Here is an 18,905-nt window from a genome sequence, read left to right as displayed (position 1 = left end):
AAAAAAAAAAAAAGAACCACTAACTTAAATGGTCAAGAGAGACCCCACCTCCGCATCACTAAGTATATCTTCAAAGAAAATGAAACATAATATTTGGCTAAAGAGAACTTTTAATAAACAGTAGTCATTAATAAAAATGAAATCTTGTTTTATGCCAAATATATATTTTACATTATGAAAGTGCTCGAGAATTTGGAGAATATAGAAAATACATAATCACGTGTATATAAAAAGTCATCACAAAAAGAATCATTGTTCATGTTTTAGAATTCTTTTTTTTTTTCTCCAGGCAAGAACTTTAATGAATTGAACTGTTACCGACAACATGAAACACCAGTATAATATATACAAAATTATCATTTTATTTCAGGATAAAATTTATCATGTTGGCAACAGAATATGTCCTGCCGACCTCCAAGTGGATGGCATAGTATATCCACCCCATGATAGGCCCACTGGGACTGTGGTGAACATGCCTGTACCTCAGTACAAAGTCCCCTTTCCCTGAGAAATGTACAGAAGGATAGATGAAGAGCGTGTATTCAAAAGGAAGAGGAAGAAGCTGGGTGCCCTGTGCCCCGAGCTCAGAACTTCAGGGGGATGGCCGGCTAGTACTTGGGCTGCTTTGGGTCACAGCGCGTGTCAAAGCTCAGCTGCACCGTAGCCTCCATGGCCTGAATCTTGGCGGCGCTGTCTCAGTACAAACGCTTCATCTCGGCCTGGCGCCGCTCACCAGGCCTCTCAGTTGGGGCGTCTACCGACCGGCGGGTGTTGCAGTACAGGTCGTGGTCAGCGTTCACAAACTGTCCAGGCGCTCTGCATCCGGCTGCCGCCGCCGCCGCCGTTCTTCTCTGTGCCTCTCGGTCTCTGCAAAGTACTGGCGGAGCTCTTCGGTGATTTCCACGTTGCTCAGGTCACATTCTACCTCTGCATCTGACTCGATCGCCATCTCTTCCTCTTTAGACAAAGCTTAGTCTTCTCTTATGGATGCCTGGATCCTATTGCTGCCATGTGGATGCTGCCCAGACCCTCTGAAAAGTGAAGAACTGCAGGGGGAGTCCTGCTAGGCCACATGATGGTCATAGAAGGACTGACGATATGCAGCCTGGTTATCGTAAGAGCTTTGGGGAAGAAGTGCAGGAAGGAAGTACCATGGAAGACTGAAACAGGATTCCGCCGCCTTCCTGTAGGCATTGTGGTGGCTTTGCATCCAAGACATTGCTTGATGATAATGTTGCCAGTATCTTGCATATACTGGATGAGGATACCAAGGCCTGGTAGCTTTTGATGTTGTTGCCTTCACCGCTGCCATCTCCGATTGTTAAAGTCCAAATGGGTGCCGAAACTTGTGGGCATGCAGCTTGCAGATCCTGCGTGGTGGCCAAGCAGGCCATATTTTAGAAATCTTTCCAGGCGGGTCGCGTTGGCTCACGCCTGTGATCCTAACACTTCGGGAGGCCGAGACGGGGCTGGGAGTGGGGGGATTGCTTGAGCCCAGGAGTTGGAGACCTGCTTGGGCAACATGGCAAAACCCCCATCTCTATAAAAATAATTTAAAAATTTTTTAAAGAATTATTATTTCCATTTTATTTCAATGCTTTGTCTTTCAAGAAAATTTATTGACAGCGATAATCAGACTCCATATGCAATTTTGTATCTTGCTTTTCAAATTTGCCACAGGCTTCTAAAAACGTCCCAGACTTCTGTGTCTCCATGGAGGAAACTCTGCAAGTACTTACAAATGTTATGATTAGTCATCCGTAGCCAATACAAAGCAAAAGTTAGGCTTGCAATTTTATTAGTTAGGGCAGGAAGAAGGCATTCCAACCGGCTTCTTTCGCTCTTGCCAGGTTCAAACATGGCGGGCCGCAGCCGGCCCTTCCCGTACACTCGGCTTGCTTTCCCACAACCCCTGCCAATCTTTAGCGCTCCTTTTTTACCTTCCTTCCCCATCAGCGGCTCCGGAGGGTCAGCACCTCCGATCATGACAGCGGACCTGCTTCCCGCCCCCACGCGAGGGCCCGCCCACCAGCCCGCGCCAGCCAATAGCAGGCCGCGCCGACAGGACTGGTAGCGCCGGTCGGCCCCGCCTCCCCAGCCTCGCTGTGGCCTGCGGCTCCCGGGCTGGTAGCGCCGCTCTCGGTCGCGCGGACTGATCGTGTGGAATCGCGGGTCGCGGACGCTCGCCGCCGGCCGCGGACGCTCGCCGCCGGCCGTAGCTCAGCCCAGCGCCTCCAAGGCCGACGGCCCCCAGCCTCTGCCATGGACTTCGAGGACGGTAAGCACTGCCTCTGGCTGGTCGGCGCGGCTAGCAGGAGGCGGGGTGGCCTGCGCTGGGGGTCTGTTTACCGTCTCAAGATGGCCGTGTGGGCTTTGTTCTGCGGGCCCGGAGGCCGCCGGCCCGCCCGCCCCGGGCCCAGCGCCCGGAGTCGGCCTCTTTGGGGACCCGCGCTCCCCGATTCGGCCCGCTCGGCGCCCGCTGCCGGCGGAGACAGGAGAACTCGGTGCCCGGTAGGACGCGCCTAGAGCGCAAGAACCTCCGGGCTGGAGCCGCAGACTCGCCTTGGCCCCTGGTAGTGGAAATTGCCCCGACGTCTCCAACTTCCCGGTCTCGGCCAAACGGGCGAGTGCGGCCTCACCCACCTAGTCTCGCATTCGCCCCACAGGGCAGCGACCCAGACTGTGTGCTTAGTTAATCCTCAGCCTCGGGTTACTTCTTGCCAGATAGAATTTTCAGAGGCTTGTTCACAGTGATGTTTCTGGTTGTCCCAGTTTAAGATGAGTTGAAAGGGTGTCTTTAAGTGATGTGTATAGATAGATATCTATGCAAAATGGAAAGCAAGATGTTTCCTGGTTAGCAAACTGGGGTGTTTATCATCAAAAATTACCTGCTTGTTAATCCCAAATTTGAAATATTTATGTAAACCAAAGCACTTTTCTTTGGATCGTGTGTAGATAGGATTGAAGTTAGTCAGAATTTTGGCACAGCAAGCATCAAATGTCCTTCACATTTGGACCTTTACACAGCCTTGTAAGTGTTCGACCTATGGATTAAATAAACTATTTTAGCAATACCTTTTAGTTGTCTCAGATACTAATTCTTTAAACTACTTTTACAGGGTCACAAAGTAATATTCATTTGGTCTTCACTTTTGTTTTCAAACCTTGCTAGGAATTGGTGTCAAGATAAAGTGGTATGTAGTGACAACATTAGGGAGACATGGGAAAGGACTTGTATGATTAAACTGGATTTAATCCTGAGTAACCAGGCATGCTTAAGTAAAACCAGTTTGCTAAGTAGGCTGTAAACCTTTGACCCCACCAAAAAAATGATCTTTAAATGAGGTGTGATCTCAGCATATGTCTTACTCAATGAGCTTTTGATTTTTCATAAGATTTCATGCAACAAAGAATTAAAGCTTTCACATCTAGGTACAGATTTTTGAAAGGGGACTGGAATCGCCCTCTTGTAGATACTTTTCAGTTACTTTGAAATAGTAAATTCAGCTCTTAAGAGTAACACACTGTTGTGGTTTTGTTTGTTTTAGTTGGACTTTGACTCATTTTGATGTAGATACCTTTAAACTGTGACTGTTTGGGCCGGGCACCACCGTGGCTTACGCCTGTAATCTCAGCCCTTTGGGAGGCCGAGGCAGAAGAATCACTTGAACCTGGGAGGCAGAGGTTGCAGTGAGCCGAGATCGCGAGCCTGGGCAACAAGAGCCAAACTCGGTCTCAAAAAAAAAAAAAACAAAAAAAAACCCCACAAAAAACAAAACAAAACAAAACAAAAACTCAACAACAAAACAAAAAACTCCGAATACTTGAAGTAGCCAGAGTTGGGAGTGAAAATAAGAAATATATTATTGTATTTTCATGCTAAAGTTTGATGATAATGCCAACACCCAAGGTATAGCAGAAGCTAACAAAGTGGAGATGGGGCAGTGGAAACAGTTATTTCCCCTCCCCACCCAAGGCAATAAGGGAATCCATTTTCTATAGAGAACTGAAAAACAATAATAAAACGTAGTATGTTTGCTTTCTATTAGTGCTGTATGCCTACAGTTCTAAATAGTGTCAGTGATAAAAATGCTAAACAATATTAGTGATGAAATACTCCCTCTCTCACTGTCCAAATACACCACTGCTGTATTTGGAAGATGGAATTTGACTAACGCCATATATGAATCTATTCCTGCGTAGTGTGGCAGGATTCTGTTGTATCCAGATGACCACTATATTAAATTCTGTTCTTCCAGTATATGTTTGTAAAATTAACTACGTATATATTTGTAAAATTAAAGAATTTAACAGTTGTTAAATTAGTTTTGACGAGGAAATTGGCAATATGGTTTTCAGTGATGACACATTCTGGATGAATATAGAACACAGTCATATACGTATATGCATATGCATGTCTCAGATGAGATCTTGAAATCCTTTTTTTTTTTTTTTTTTTTTTTTGAGACAGAGTCGCTCTGTCGCCCAGGCTGGAATGCAGTGGTGCAATCTTGGCTCACTGCAACTTCCGCCTCCTGGGTTCAAGTGATTCTTCTGCCTCGGCCTCCCTCGTAGCTGGGACTACAGGCGCGCACCACTAGGCCCGGCTAATTTTTGTATTTTCAGTAGAGAAAGGGTTTCACCATAATGGATAGGCTGGTCTTGAACTCCTGACGTCGTGATCTGCCCACCTCGCCTTCCCAAAGTGCTGGGATTACAGGAGTCGCCATCGTGCCCGGCCAAGATCTTGAAATCTTTAAAGAGCAAATTAAATGGTAAAAGAAATTAACTTAGCAAAAATGTCATGTTAGGTACAATTCTCACATGTCTTTGCTTTTGCATTATTTGATACATAATTTAATCTTTCTGCCTTTTGTTACTTGGTACAAATCAGTGCTGAATCCCCTCTTTTGGCTGTTACTATGTATCAGGTGTTGTAAACTAATGTTTACCATAATTCGAATAATAAACCTACCATTTGGGGAGACAGTGAAGCAAAAACAGATACTTTTTTCCCAAATGGAGTATTAGTAATTATTTGTTTTAATTATTCTCAATTTTGCAGATAATTGGGTTAATGTCATTTTAAAAATTGTACTTGTTTTTGACTAGTTGGGTATATGCTTTTGAATTATTGCTAATATCATACTAATTCCTTTTTGTTAAATGTGTCTTCATAGATTACACACACTCCGCCTGCAGGAATACTTATCAGGGTTTTAATGGTAAGTATCCTCTTTCAGCTTTTCTCTTCATGCCCATAAAAAAATATATATATATATATATATATATATAGAGTATCAATGTAGAAAGTCAGTTCTACCTATTTCAGTCCTTGTTTTGGTTCTTGATATATCACTTATGTGTTAATATTGTCTTACCATATATAGTATTTGAATTGGGGAATTTGCTATCAGAAAATGTTAGAGGTTATTCACATTAGTTTGATTTTTTTTTTTTTGGTCCGTTTTGTTTGAATTGTGATTATTTTAATGTGTTCCAAAGGGCCTAACTACCTTCTGAGTGATGAATCACAAGACACTGGTTGAGTTATTTTGGTTGAATTAGAGACTTTGGTATTGAGTAATGTAGACTAAGTGGATTATTGGCTTGGTTCTATGTAGCTTGTGTTGTAATGTATTTTGACTTTGTTTTTGAGGTCATTTTCTTCAGTCTGTCCAGATGTGTTAGTATATAAAGAGCTGTCTAGAGGAGCACATGAAGAAGCTTGATTGTTTATTGACATGAGCATGACATTAGACTTATGACTATAGAGCTAGATAGAATCATGAGAGGTATGTAGAATACAATTGGTTGTCATTTTGATAGTTATTAGAGTTAGGGCCCTGCCACACAAGATAATAATACGAAAAAGAACAAAGAACAATTAATACAGGTTAAAAAACATATGAAGGACTTGAGGGAGTGGCATTAAATATCCTGAGTGCCAGAGATGTAAAATCCAACTTTCATACAGAATAGAATATATTCGCAAAGTAAAACTGAAGCAAATGTACTACTAAAGACTATGCCATTGATGGGAATAATCACTGAACAGTTGATTTTTATTTTATCGTCTTTAAAGATTAAGATAAACTTCGGATTTCATGTGGGCTAAAAAGTCTTAGCATATAGGGAGTTAGTACTGAAGAATATATTTGTGAGCTGGAAATTGAAAATTACCAAAGGAAGTTTAATTTGCATCCACATGTAGGTTATATTGAAAACTGGAAAATCGAGAAAGCCGTTTCATAAGTTTTGATATAAAGATTTTAAGACCTTGAACTTGGGAGGTGATAGTAGTAATCTTAAAAATAAAGAGCAAATTAGCAGAACTTGCAGGCTGACTAGTAATGGGCAGAAAATTGAGAGGGTTGAATAAAAACAAATCCAGAATTTTAAACTGGAATGTAGGACTAGTGCTTTTACAAGGGAGAGGGGGAGGGGAAGGGGAAGAGGGAGATAATTTGTAATGATAAGAGGCCATCTAGGATTTACTGGATAGTTGGATTTAATGTCTAAACATAGGACTTGAAATGCAGACTCATGCAGGGCTAGACATTTATTTATTATACGGTGTTGCAATAAGATCTAATATTATGACTTTTATTTTTTCTCCTAATTTTAGTTATGATAGTGGTTCTCATCTGAGGGTGATTGTTGGAATCTCCTGGGGAGCTTTTTCAAAGTCTCTCTGTTCAGACATAGCCTATACCTCTCGAATCTTAATTTCAGTGTAAGTGGTCTTTGGCTGTGTATGTTGTGCAAAACCACTCTGATTTTGGAAGGCACCTCTTATTAAAGGCCAATGCTTGACAGTACTTCTAGGTCTAGATTATTTATAGTTTACAAATGAGGAACTTAATTTCAGGGATTCTATTTGACATTGTTCAGCGAATATTTAGTGCCTGCTGGGCATCAGATATCATTCTAGGAGGTGGGAATATAGCAGTGAACAAAATGGACAAATATTCCTGCCTTTGTGAGGCTTTCAGTCTAGTGGGATGAAATAGTAAACAAGTTAAGAAATAATATATATGTCATAATTTAGTCCACAGGGGAAAAAAGGAGTAATATATATTGTATGTTAGATGATGATCATTGCTAGGGAGAATAACAGAGAAGGAGGATAAATGTGTGTGTGTACTTGTATGTGTTGCAGTTTTAGAGTCTCTGGGGAAGGACTCACTAAAAAGATGATATTTGAGCATAGATTTAAGATAGGTGAGTATGAAAGCCATGAAGCGATTTAGAGGAAGACTTATAGGCTTTAAGAAATAAACAATGCATAGGTACCAAAAAGCCAAAAATATATTTTATTGTTAGCACTGTATTTTCTAGGAAGTGAAATGAAGTAGAAGGCATTGGAAAACATGGCACGGTACAGATTTTCCCCACACTATTTCTTGGAAGGAATATGTATTTCCAGTGTCTCCATATTTTCCTTCTTGCTTCATAATACCTTTTATATAAATAGCATATAGAAAAAGGGAGAGAAAAGGGTGCGCTAGCTCATGCCTGTAATCCTAGTGCTTTGGGAGCCTGAGGTAGGAGCACTGCTTGAGGCCAGGTGATTGAAACCAGCCTGGGCAACATAGTGAGACCCTGTCTCTACAAAAAAAATTTTTTTTTTTTTTTTGAGACAGAGTCTTGCTCTGTCGCCCGGGCTGGAGTGCAGTGGCCGGATCTCAGCTCACTGCAAGCTCCACCTCCCGGGTTTACACCATTCTCCTGCCCCAGCCTCCTGAGTAGCTGGGACTACAGGTGCCCGCCACCTCACCCAGCTAGTTTTTTGTATTTTTTAGTAGAGACGGGGTTTCACTGTGTTAGCCAGGATGGTCTCGATCTCCTGACCTCGTGATCCGCCCGTCTCGGCCTCCCAAAGTGCTGGGATTACAGGCTTGAGCCACCGCGCCCGGCCCCAAAAAAACATTTTTTTGCGTGGTGGTGCCCCCCTATAGTTCCAGTTACTCTAGAGGCTGAGATGGGAGGATTGATTGAGCCCAGGAGGTGAAGGCTGCAGTGAGCTATGATTGTGCCACTGCAGTCCAGCCTGGGTGACAGAGCAAGACCTTAACGCTGGCTTGACTAGAACAGATGATTTTTTACTGAGCAATCTTAAGACAAGGTTAGAGTGTTGAGGTGTAGCCAGAAAGCATTGAAAATCAAAGATAATTTGCTTATATATCAGAAGCAATAGCAAGTGAAGACCTGAAAAAGTTGAGGGAGTAAACAGTGCAGGTTCAGGGGAATGAGCATTCCAGGCAGAGGGAACAGCAGCTGCCAAAATGGGTATACACCTTGTGTTCTAGAAACATCAAGGGACCTGGTGGTGTAGGAGTGGAGTGAACAGGGGTGTATAAAATTGATAATGAAGTTAAGAGGTGATGAGGCAGATCATGTAGGGCAGGGTTTCTCAAATTTCTTACATTTTGGACTGGGTAATTTTTTGTTGTAGGGGGATGTCCTGTGCATCGTAGAACTTTTAACAGCCTCCTTGGCCTCTATATGCTAGATGTCAGTAGCATCTGCCCCCTAGTTGTGACATCCAAAAATGTTTCAGACATTGCCAATGTCCCCAGGGGGTGCAAAATCTCTGGTAGTTAAAACCACTGGTATAGGTTCTTATGTGTTATTTTAAGGTTTGGCTTTTACTTGGAATAAGAGGAAGCCATTGGAGGTTACTGAGCATTGAACATGATTGAACTTACATTTTATCAGAATTATTCTGGCTATTGTCTTCAGAATAAACAGCAAAGGAGCAAAAGTGGAGCAGGAAAACCAGTTAGGAGACTTGTGCAATAACCTAGGTGGTAGATGCTGGTATCTTGTAGTAGGCTGCTGGTAGTGTAGAGTTGCTAAAAAGTAGTCCCACTCAAGACTTAATGTCACATAGCTAGTTATTTTGGTCATAGGTCAGTTTTTAATTTTTTTTTTTTTTAAAAGACGGAGTTTCTCTCTTGTGGCCCAGGCTAGAGTGCAGTGGCGCCATCTCAGCTCACTGCAACCTCCGCCTCATGGATTCAAGCGATTCTCCTGACTCAGCCTCCTGAGTAGCTGGGATTACAGGCTCCCACCACCACGCCCGGCTAATTTTTTTTGTATTTTTTAGTAGAGACGGAGTTTTACCATGTTGGTCAGACTGGTCTTGAACTCCTGATCTCAGCTGATCCACCTACCTTGGCCTCCCAAAGGGTTGGGATTACAGGTGTGAGCCACCTTGCCCAGCCCATAGGTCAGTTTTTCCCCCAGTATTTTGCAGCTGCTTCTTTGTGTTTTAATTAAAAATGAGTTTTAGCATTTTTGAGCATGTATTTGATTTAAATTATTAGGTCAGTTTTATTTTTGTTGGTAAATTACTTTCATTTAAGAGATACTACTATGTTCTCACAGTTTTATTTTTTAAAGGGATTTTAAAATTCATTTTGGTGACTGGAAGAAAAATTTATATAAAAGCAGTCATCTTACAGAATCTATAGCCCTATAACTACACTGTATACAATATAAAGACTTTTCCTCCTGTTTAAATGAGTAGTAACAGTTCTATGAGCAATCAACCAGAATCATCGCTATATAAAAGTAGCTTTATTAATTTTTGTACATTTCAGAGTATCTAACACATGCATGGTTAGTGTGCAATAAATGTTAATAATTTTGATTATAGTGAAATAAAAATAGAATAAAAACTGAAGGTTTTAGTATTCAAAGGCAGCCAATGCTAACTCAAAATAGAAACTAGCAGAAATAAAACATAAGATTTTTTCCTCTGTGTACCTGATTAAACATAATCTTATTTTTAAATATGAGGCCTTAGAGGAAAACTTTCCATTTTTAAATCTTTATTTTAATCTTAGAATTATCCTCTAATATATGAGCATAAATTTACTATATACTTACCAACTTTATCACAAAAAATTAACTATTTTATTAATCTGGGACTGTGTTGTCCAGTTTGGTAGCTGCTAGCTACATGTTACTATTTAGCACTTAAAACATGTATAGTCTGAATTGAGGTGCTCTGTAAGTGTAAATTACACACCAGATTTGAAGTCTTCAAATGAAAAAGCAGTAAAATATCTCCATATGTTTTGTGTATTGATAAACTTTTTGTACTGTTATATTAAAACCCATTAGTATGTCTTGTACTTTGAATGGATCTTTTTTACCATATATTATTTTGTAATATCGACATTATTTGGAAAATAGTGGTTTTTATATAAAATGCAGATTTTCCAAATATTGATAGGTTTTATGGCACAATATTTAAAAAATCATATTCAGTAATACCACCACCAGCCTTATCAGAAAGTCTATAAGTATTGGGAAGCTGTCAAGCTGAAGGTGGTAGATACAACTTTTAAAAAATTCTCATGTTCACTTGAAAGCATGAATTTTATCATTGACAACAAATAATGTCAGCGTTTCTGTTAAAACAATGGTTTCACTTAGTTCATTTTTTTTTTTTTTTCTTCGAGACGAGTCTCGCTCTGTTGCCCAGTCTGGTGTGCAGTGGCACGATCTCAGCTCACTGCAAGCTCCGCCTCCCGGGTTCACGCCATTCTCCTGTCTCAGCCTCCAGAGTAACTGGGACTACTGGCGCCCGCCGCCATGCCTGGCTAATTTTTTGTATTTTTAGTAGAGAGGAGGTTTCACCGTGTTCGCCAGGATGGTCTCGATCTCCTGACCTCGTGATCCACCCGCTTCGGCCTCCCAAAGTGCTGGGATTACAGGCGTGAGCTACCACGCCAGGTCACACTTAGTTCATTTTTAAGAAAATATCTGCCAAATGCCCACATCTGAAAACCATCGTATTTGTCTGTCAGTCTTTCTAGTAAAAAGAGTGTTCCTTGTAAAAAGTGGCTGATTTAATTCACAAACCAAACACTTGCACAATAGCTTTTCCTGGGAGAGCTATGGTACTTTGGTAGGCAGCCAAATTGCTTGATATGTTTTCCCTTTCATTACAGAGAATATTAAAAAAGGTGTACTTAAAGGTCATGTTTTAATAAAATTGATAATTCTTACTGCTTCGTCAAGGACATTCTGAGGAGAAATTGGCATTTGTATTTTATTATTTTTACTGTGAGCGTGTAATGTTAAAGAATGTAATGACGCCGGGCGCGGTGGCTCAAGCCTGTAATCCCAGCACTTTGGGAGGCCGAGACGGGCGGATCACGAGGTCAGGAGATCGAGACCATCCTGGCTAACACAGTGAAACCCCGTCTCTACTAAAAAATACAAAAAACTAGCCGGGCGAGGTGGCGGGCGCCTGTAGTCACAGCTACTCGGGAGGCTGAGGCAGGAGAATGGCGTAAACCCGGGAGGTGGAGCTTGCAGTGAGCTGAGATCTGGCCACTACACTCCAGCCTGGGCGACAGAGAGAGACTCCGTCTCAAAAAAAAAAAAAAAAAAAAAAGAATGTAATGACTACCAGTACAATCTGTTGCCACTGCCTTGATCTGTGCTAGGTCACCAGCATTTTTATTCACCAGTGCTTTTGCACCTTCTGTGCAAGTGTCAACTCTGTGAAAAAGGCAAATAATGTTCAGGTGTTATTTATGAAAATATTTTGACCTTGTGGATCCCCAGAAAGATTCTCAGCAACTCCCAGTGGTCAGCAGCTGCCTTGACAACTGCTGTTCTAAGATAAAAATTGGACTTTACCACAGGACTGGTAAATTTAAGATGAGGCCACAAATGGCAGAGTAAGGCAGAGTATCACAAGCACCACGTGAGAGTTATAGGCTTTTGTGCCTATAACATTCAGAAGAAAGATGACACTCAGCTGAGAGAGTATCAGTAAAAGTTTTCTTGAGTGTATTAGTATTTGAAATGGACTTTAAAAGATTAGAAAGTTTCAGTAGGCCGCTATTTAGGGTAGTAGAGGAAAATATTTCATGCAGAAGTGATAGCATGAGACTAGACAAGAGGATATGTATGGAATTTTGGGAAAATCATTTCATCTCTTTGGACTTCAGTTCCCCATGTCTATAAAATGAGAGGATTGATTTTGAACATTTAGGTTGCTACCAGGTTTAAAGTTGGATGACTTTGAGTACTAGTTTTATAAAGTTGTTATTGTTGTCATTATTATTGTTGTTAGGACTAGAGATATTTAAATGATTATATAAAATTTAATGTTTTAAAAATGTAAATTAAGGTATTTACTCTGTGTGTACCATTGTATTTATTTGTGTATCACATTTGGGGAGGATAGTAATGAGGGATTTTTAAAGTACTTTATAGAAAACAAATTCTAAATGTTTGTTTTACTTTCTGATTTTTATAGTCATCCTAAATTGATTTTGTTACCTCTTTTGTTGTATTTATTTTTCATATCAGAGGTTGGTATATAGGCAGAATTGCAGTGTAATAAAATAGACAATATGCTTATTGTGTCTTAGTTTTTTTTTTTTTTTTTTTTAGTGTTCACATTGCTAGAAATTTGCATTCGTTTGTTGAGTCATCATTTATAGGCACAGTGCCATAGATTGGTCTCACTCTGTGATTTTACTTTTTAAAAATGTCTATTTCAATTACTGTGAACAAGGCTAATTGGAAACGTGGCTGCTTCTGAGTTTTCAGACATTTAGAGAGGAGTTAGATGCATAAAACAAGTATAGTCTACTGCTGTCATATAGAACAAAAATTTCCCCTTTGACATTATTAAATGCTGACTTCTCTTAAGAATAGGAATTATGTATCATTAATTATATATGCTATAGTACTTAATACAAGGCCTTATAGTAGTCCCCTAGTCAAATAAATATTGGTTAAATTGAAAATAATTCTGTGGCCAGGTGCAGTGACTCATGCCTGTAATCCCAGCACTTTGGGAGGCCAAGGCGGGTGGATTGTTTGAGCCCAGGAGCTCAAAACCAGCCTGGGCAACACGGTGAAAGCCCATCTCTATCAAAAATACAAAAATTAGCCAGTCTCATAACCAGTCTCAAAAGAAAATCAAAAAAGAAAATAATTCTAATGTAGAACTTTTAGTTGAAAATATGTTTTTCTTTGAAATATCAGGCTTTTTTTTTAAGCAAATTTGATTTAGTAGCTTCTCATCTTTGTGTTTTTCCCTTCAGCATTTAGTGTGAATTTAGTTTAAATGTTAATAGTAAATTATTATCTCAGGAGATAGATAGGAATATCTTGTGTTTTGTGCAAAGATCCCTGAAGAAAATGGTGTATTTTACTGACAATTTCTTATTGACTCTCTTTTAGGAATGGATCGTGATTATGGCCCTGGATCTTACGGAGGTCTGACATTCAAGGATATTTATCTAAAAATTCTTCTTTTGAGTGCCAGTAAAGGTGAGCATCATATAACTTTTTTCTTTTTAAACTCTTATAGGGATGGATCGTGACTATGGCCATGGATCCTATGGGGGTCAGAGATCCATGGAGTCCTACCTAAACCAGTCATATGGCATGGACAATCACAGTGGTGGTGGTGGGGGTAGCAGGTAAATTGCTTAATCATTTGGCCAAATAATTAGACAACTATAAGATTCTGGATATATTAAGTATTCTTTAGGCATGTTATGATACTTGAACTTCACTGTTTGCTATTGAATCATCACCTTAAATGTTTAAAGGTGTTAACTAATGGGATAAAATTTAAATCAGGATTACTGGCAGACATTATTTTAGGAAAACACCAGATAACTATATCATGTCAATACAATAGAGTAAGATACTCTGTTTTTAGCAGTGAACTTTTTAAAAATTCTTTTACTTCTAACTTCTTGTCAATCAAAATATCCTGAAAAATGATATAAAAATGTTATTGAAAATATTATTTATGAAGCTTTTTCTTAATAATTAAAAAAAATCTTTTCTAATGTGGGGTGCTATGTAAATTAGCAAAGCAGTCTAACTAGAATGGATTTTACTGAAACAGTCTAACATTTGCTTTCTAAGAAACATTCAAGACATATTCCTTTAATTCTAATTTTAAAGGAAGAGCATATTGCAATAATATAAATATTTTTAAAATTATGTTCAGGTTATTTATTGGCAGGTACTACTTACACCAAAGCATTTGTGCTCTAGGCTAGGAGCATTGTATTAAAGCCATGAATACTATACCTTTTACTAGTCTAGATTGTATTTATACTGTTACTACTGTATAAAGCTTAAACCTACTTAAACAACTACAAGCTTTAAGGTTGACCATATTTCAGGAGAAGGGGTGTCTGCTTTTTGAGGCACAAAGGTTCCTGCTGAATATAAGTAAAACTAGTTAGTAGACATGTGAAACAGTCATCCTTCTTCATAAATTGAAGGATCCGGATTCCTTAATGATGGACTGAATGATGCTTACTTTCCTTCTTTCTGCTTCCAGTGTGCCACTATGATTTATAGTAAAGAAAAATTAAGAAACTGAACAGTTGCAACTATTTTGCTTATGTGATAGATGTTTTGAAAAATGTAGTTGGAAATAGGAATAATTTTTATATGGTTACTAGGATTCAGAAGTAAATACTACCTTCTATTTAGTGATCTGTAAATAATTGAAGTAATGTAACACTTAATGTTTTAATATGTCAGTTATTGCCCTTTTATATTGTGAATGTAATGTGCATAAGCTATTTCTGTAGATGTTATTGTTTTATCTCATGTGTAATTGTGGGTCTTTATAAAATTGTGTTGTAAGATATCAAGCAACTTTTGTAATCCATGCTTTGGGTTTGTGAGAAGGAAGATGATTTATTTCTTCTGTTAACTCTCTTAAAACCTCGAGGAGACTGTGTGCTCCCTTTTTAAGGATAGTTTTATGTGATAATTTCCTGAAGGATATAATTTTTCAAATAATTGAATATATTATAAGATGTATTCTTTTTCATCTGCCTTGAAAATTCATATGCAGAGGGTATATGTTGGTGATCTTTTACTTTTATGTTTTATCTGTTTATCCTTCTAGATTTGTTAGATTTTCTAGTCTACAAGTAAAAAGTGATTGAGGATTGATTAATTGACCTTGGCTGAAGTTTGGCAGATTGTCAAATTTTTATAACCAGAGATAATTCCCCAAATTTTGACTCCTACAGACACAATGAAGCAGTTTGTGATATAGATTATTGGGAGTGCAAAAGGATCTCTCTGTGTCACAAATAACCTACATCTAAGTAGACTTCAGTTTGTGTCCTTATTGAAAGCCAAAATGTTGTAAATGTTTTGTAATTTTTAATAATAGAGATAGATTCAAAAACGTTTGAATAGTTTGTGAACTTTAGCAAATGACCTTTTCCAAGACTAGGGCTGGGCTTAAATAATGACAGACAAATCCTTTCTTTTTCATAAAATAGAAAAGCTGCTAAGAAGCAGATTTTTAAGCTAAGTTTTACTAAACTCAATTCATGTTTAGAATCTGACTCAGATAGCTTTCTATCTGGTCTCACGTTGAACTGCCCAGCCCTAATCAAGTGTGAACAAAAGTAGAACTGTGCAAACCAGTATGGTATAAATGAATTTTAGTTGATAAATGTCATCTGATAATTTGTCTTTTGAATTGTCTAACATTAGTAAGCTTACTTTTGTTTTTTCCCTCACTGTGCAACTTTTCCAGGTTTGGACCTTATGAGTCTTACGACTCCAGGTCTTCTCTGGGTGGGCGAGATCTGTACAGATCTGGCTATGGTTTTAATGAACCCGAACAAAGCCGCTTCGGAGGTAGTTATGGTGGTCGATTTGAGAGCTCCTACCGGAATAGCCTTGACTCTTTCGGAGGTAGAAACCAGGGCGGGTCTAGCTGGGAAGCACCTTACTCCCGTTCAAAATTGAGGCCTGGGTTTATGGAGGACAGAGGAAGAGAGAATTACTCTTCCTACAGCAGTTTTTCTTCACCCCATATGAAGCCTGCACCTGTAGGCTCTCGGGGGAGAGGAACGCCTGCTTATCCTGAAAGTACGTTTGGAAGCAGAAACTATGATGCTTTTGGAGGACCATCAACAGGCAGAGGCCGAGGCCGAGGAGTAAGTACAACAGAATCTTTTCAGATTCTTTTCACTAGTCACTCTTTTAAACCCTTTCAAGACCATCGCTTTCAACTAGAATAAACACTGTTCATCCCAGTGTATTTTGAAGCAAAAGCTGAGTCATAAACATAATTTTTAGGTTGACTGTAAAAGTTTTTCCAGCACCTCAGAAAATAAGTGGCAGTTTGAGATGATCATAAAGTTGTGCCAAATCTCCCTTTATTAAAAAGGTGAGGCTGTTAGGTTTGGTCTAAAAGGGGTTAAAAGGAGTTGCATTTTTCCTTGTAAACACTAGCAGTTTTGCTGGTGGAATAGTTTGTGGATTATTGTGAAAGGTCACTGAACCCTTTTTGAGTTTTTGAGTAGGTTAAAGGTGCAATGTATGATAAAATGTTTATACTTTGTTGCTAAACTCTAGCAAGTAGAATTTCTTCAAAGCTCCATGTTTCACATTAAACACAAGAGACTAAAAGTTGATGGTAGATCAGGATAGCTTAGCCATGTTTATGTGGTGAAGAAGTTGATGTGTATAATAGATTGTACAATGATTTGTGGTCAGTGTAATTTTGCTAACTCACTCTTACAATATGTCCAATTGCTGGTTGTTTATTTTTCCCTCGTGTTACTAGTTTTACTCTTGAGAAATAATTTTCACCTGTACAGATACGTTTATGATTTCTTCTTAGGAAGTAATATTTTGTAAATTATTGCTTAAATGAGTAAATATACTAGTCTACAATTGTTTAACGTTAGGGTGCATAGTGTAAACATTATGCTTTATGTTCTTAGGTCACTTGATTGACATGAAATTTTACCTAGTAAGTGTGTGTAGATTGTGGGCTTGTTATATAGTCTGATCATTTAAAGAGTGTTGTGTTTTTGTTATAATGTAAGAATCCTTTTAAGTCAGCTGCTCTTAATATTTTCTTTGCAGAGGAAAGTATTTCTAGTAAAAAATGTAGTAGGATACATACATGTTTTTGACTGGTTATTAACCTTTGGTGTGTCAGTGTAGCTTGTTACACTTGTGTAGAAATTTTGCATTTTTAACAGTTACTCTTTACTTATGTAAAAATGCATTGCACCTTTAATGTGTAATTAAGGAAGATTTTCCTGATATGACTTTTTAAATTACCTGGAAACACAACTAGGTTAGCTAGGCATTCCTAAGCATAGTATACAAATGTAAGCAACTGATACATTACAGTCCCACTATACTTCATGATCATAGGTTAATTGAAAATAGTTGGGATGACAGACTTTGGGTTTTGAATTGAAAATCCATTCTAGTTTGGAAATTTGGAAAACACTTAATATTTTCCATGCTGTATATTATTTTAGGCAAAGTGTGTTTTCTTAATGAGGCTTCAAAAGTAAATTTCGTTTTCATAATAGTAAAGCAAGTATTCTTGTACTTTGTATTTACCATTCTAGTCTGAATGGACTTTTCTTTCTTTCCTTCTGTTAGTGAAGTAGATGAGCCAATAGGACCTACATTTTAAATCTTCACTTGTACAATTTCCCTTGGGTCCTTCTCTTCAGATTACTCCTCCATCTTTATCTTCTAAAAGTAGGATTAGCAGAATAAATTTCTGTGGACATGTGGCCTCTTGGTGTAGATTTGGATAATGACAAGAGAAGAGGAAGGGACACAAAGAGTCGTTTGGTTGCATGACTCTTCATCTGTAAACTTTTGTTTCTTGGGCTTCGGGGTCAGAAAATGTTTCTCTAGGTAAGAATGTGAATGGAACGTCAGATGCAATTCTTTATCTGAAGTGTGTCTTGGAAGTTGATGCATGGTTATGCTTTAACTCTCCTATTTCATACTAATGTTCCATCTCGCCTTCTCATTCCCTTTTTCAACAGGGAGAATACTAAATGATTTCTGGATCTTTTTTACTTCAAACTACAAATATGGTCTTCTTTGTGTATCTTAGTTTTAAGCCAGGTTTTAGTAAAATAAAGATTTCTTTTAGGGTCTTTTCATGGGAAAACATCCATTAGGAACTCTGAAGAGGAGTTGTCAGAGAGTTGTACAAGTGGTAACATTTGGACAGGCACATATGTTGTCTATAATCTCAAGTAATTTTGAAATGTAAAAGTAAAAACATAGGTAGCAAATATTCATTATTTGTTCTACTGGAAATAAAAATACTAATTCAATGGATTTGAGTTTATGTAATAATTTACAGAGTTTTTCAATGTGTTTTTTCAGAATGGACATGTAAAATTTAGTTACATTCCAGGGAATTTTCAGGTGAAAATTAGTAGATAGTTAACGTGAAAATTTTATATGAATTCATAGTTTTTCTTGGACAATATGCTAATACTTATTGATTTCACAAATTTACAGCATATGGGTGATTTTGGAAGCATTCATAGACCTGGAATTGTTGTTGACTATCAAAACAAATCCACCAATGTGACAGTTGCTGCTGCAAGAGGAATAAAGAGAAAAATGATGCAGCCGTTTAATAAGCCCAGTGGAACCTTTATCAAGAAACCCAAACTAGCAAAACCTATGGAGAAGATAAGCCTCAACAAATCACCCAGTAAGTAAGAAAACATAATTGCTATGATTCAGGATACTTTTTATTTTTTTTAATTCCATACTTTTAGGTAATTTTTTCATGTTTATATACCAAAACTACTTAACAATTGCGATTGTAGAAATTAGATCTGTAAATTCCCTATTGCAGTTAATAATTGGTCATGAATACCCAAAGATACTTTAAATGTACATACCCTGGTCCATTCCTTTTTCCTGAATCCTGTGTGGTTGTGTATCAAACCCTCTACAGCTGAGGAAACAGGCATAGGATAGATAAATAATTTGCTGCCTAGGTCAAACAACCAGTAAATGGTAATGCCAGGATATATTCCAGAGCAAGTAATGCTCTAGAAATCCTGTTCTTAAACCTCCCT

General features: G+C 38.5%; 1 protein-coding gene and 1 pseudogene across 9 annotated transcripts in view; one reads left to right on the top strand and one right to left on the bottom strand.

Moving 5' to 3' along the window:
* Nucleotides 1-436: 436 nt before the first annotated feature.
* LOC696457 (gem-associated protein 8 pseudogene) lies at nt 437-1,536 on the bottom strand (annotated as a pseudogene).
* Nucleotides 1,537-2,096: 560 nt separating this feature from the next.
* Nucleotides 2,097-18,905, top strand: part of ZNF326 (zinc finger protein 326) — a 41,451-nt gene continuing 24,642 nt past the window's right edge. The window contains exons 1-7 of one of the 9 annotated variants that reach the window (XM_077939786.1): nt 2,097-2,278; nt 4,630-4,775; nt 5,181-5,225; nt 13,225-13,260; nt 13,355-13,466; nt 15,572-15,977; nt 18,334-18,532. In XM_077939786.1, coding sequence (XP_077795912.1) covers nt 13,227-13,260; nt 13,355-13,466; nt 15,572-15,977; nt 18,334-18,532 — 751 coding nt within the window. In that variant the 5' untranslated portion in view covers nt 2,097-2,278; nt 4,630-4,775; nt 5,181-5,225; nt 13,225-13,226. 9 annotated transcript variants of the gene reach the window in all.

This window comes from Macaca mulatta, chromosome 1 (assembly GCF_049350105.2).
Source record: "Macaca mulatta isolate MMU2019108-1 chromosome 1, T2T-MMU8v2.0, whole genome shotgun sequence".
NCBI classification, from domain to species: Eukaryota; Metazoa; Chordata; class Mammalia; order Primates; family Cercopithecidae; genus Macaca; species Macaca mulatta.
This window is presented reverse-complemented; position numbering and strand designations above follow the sequence as displayed.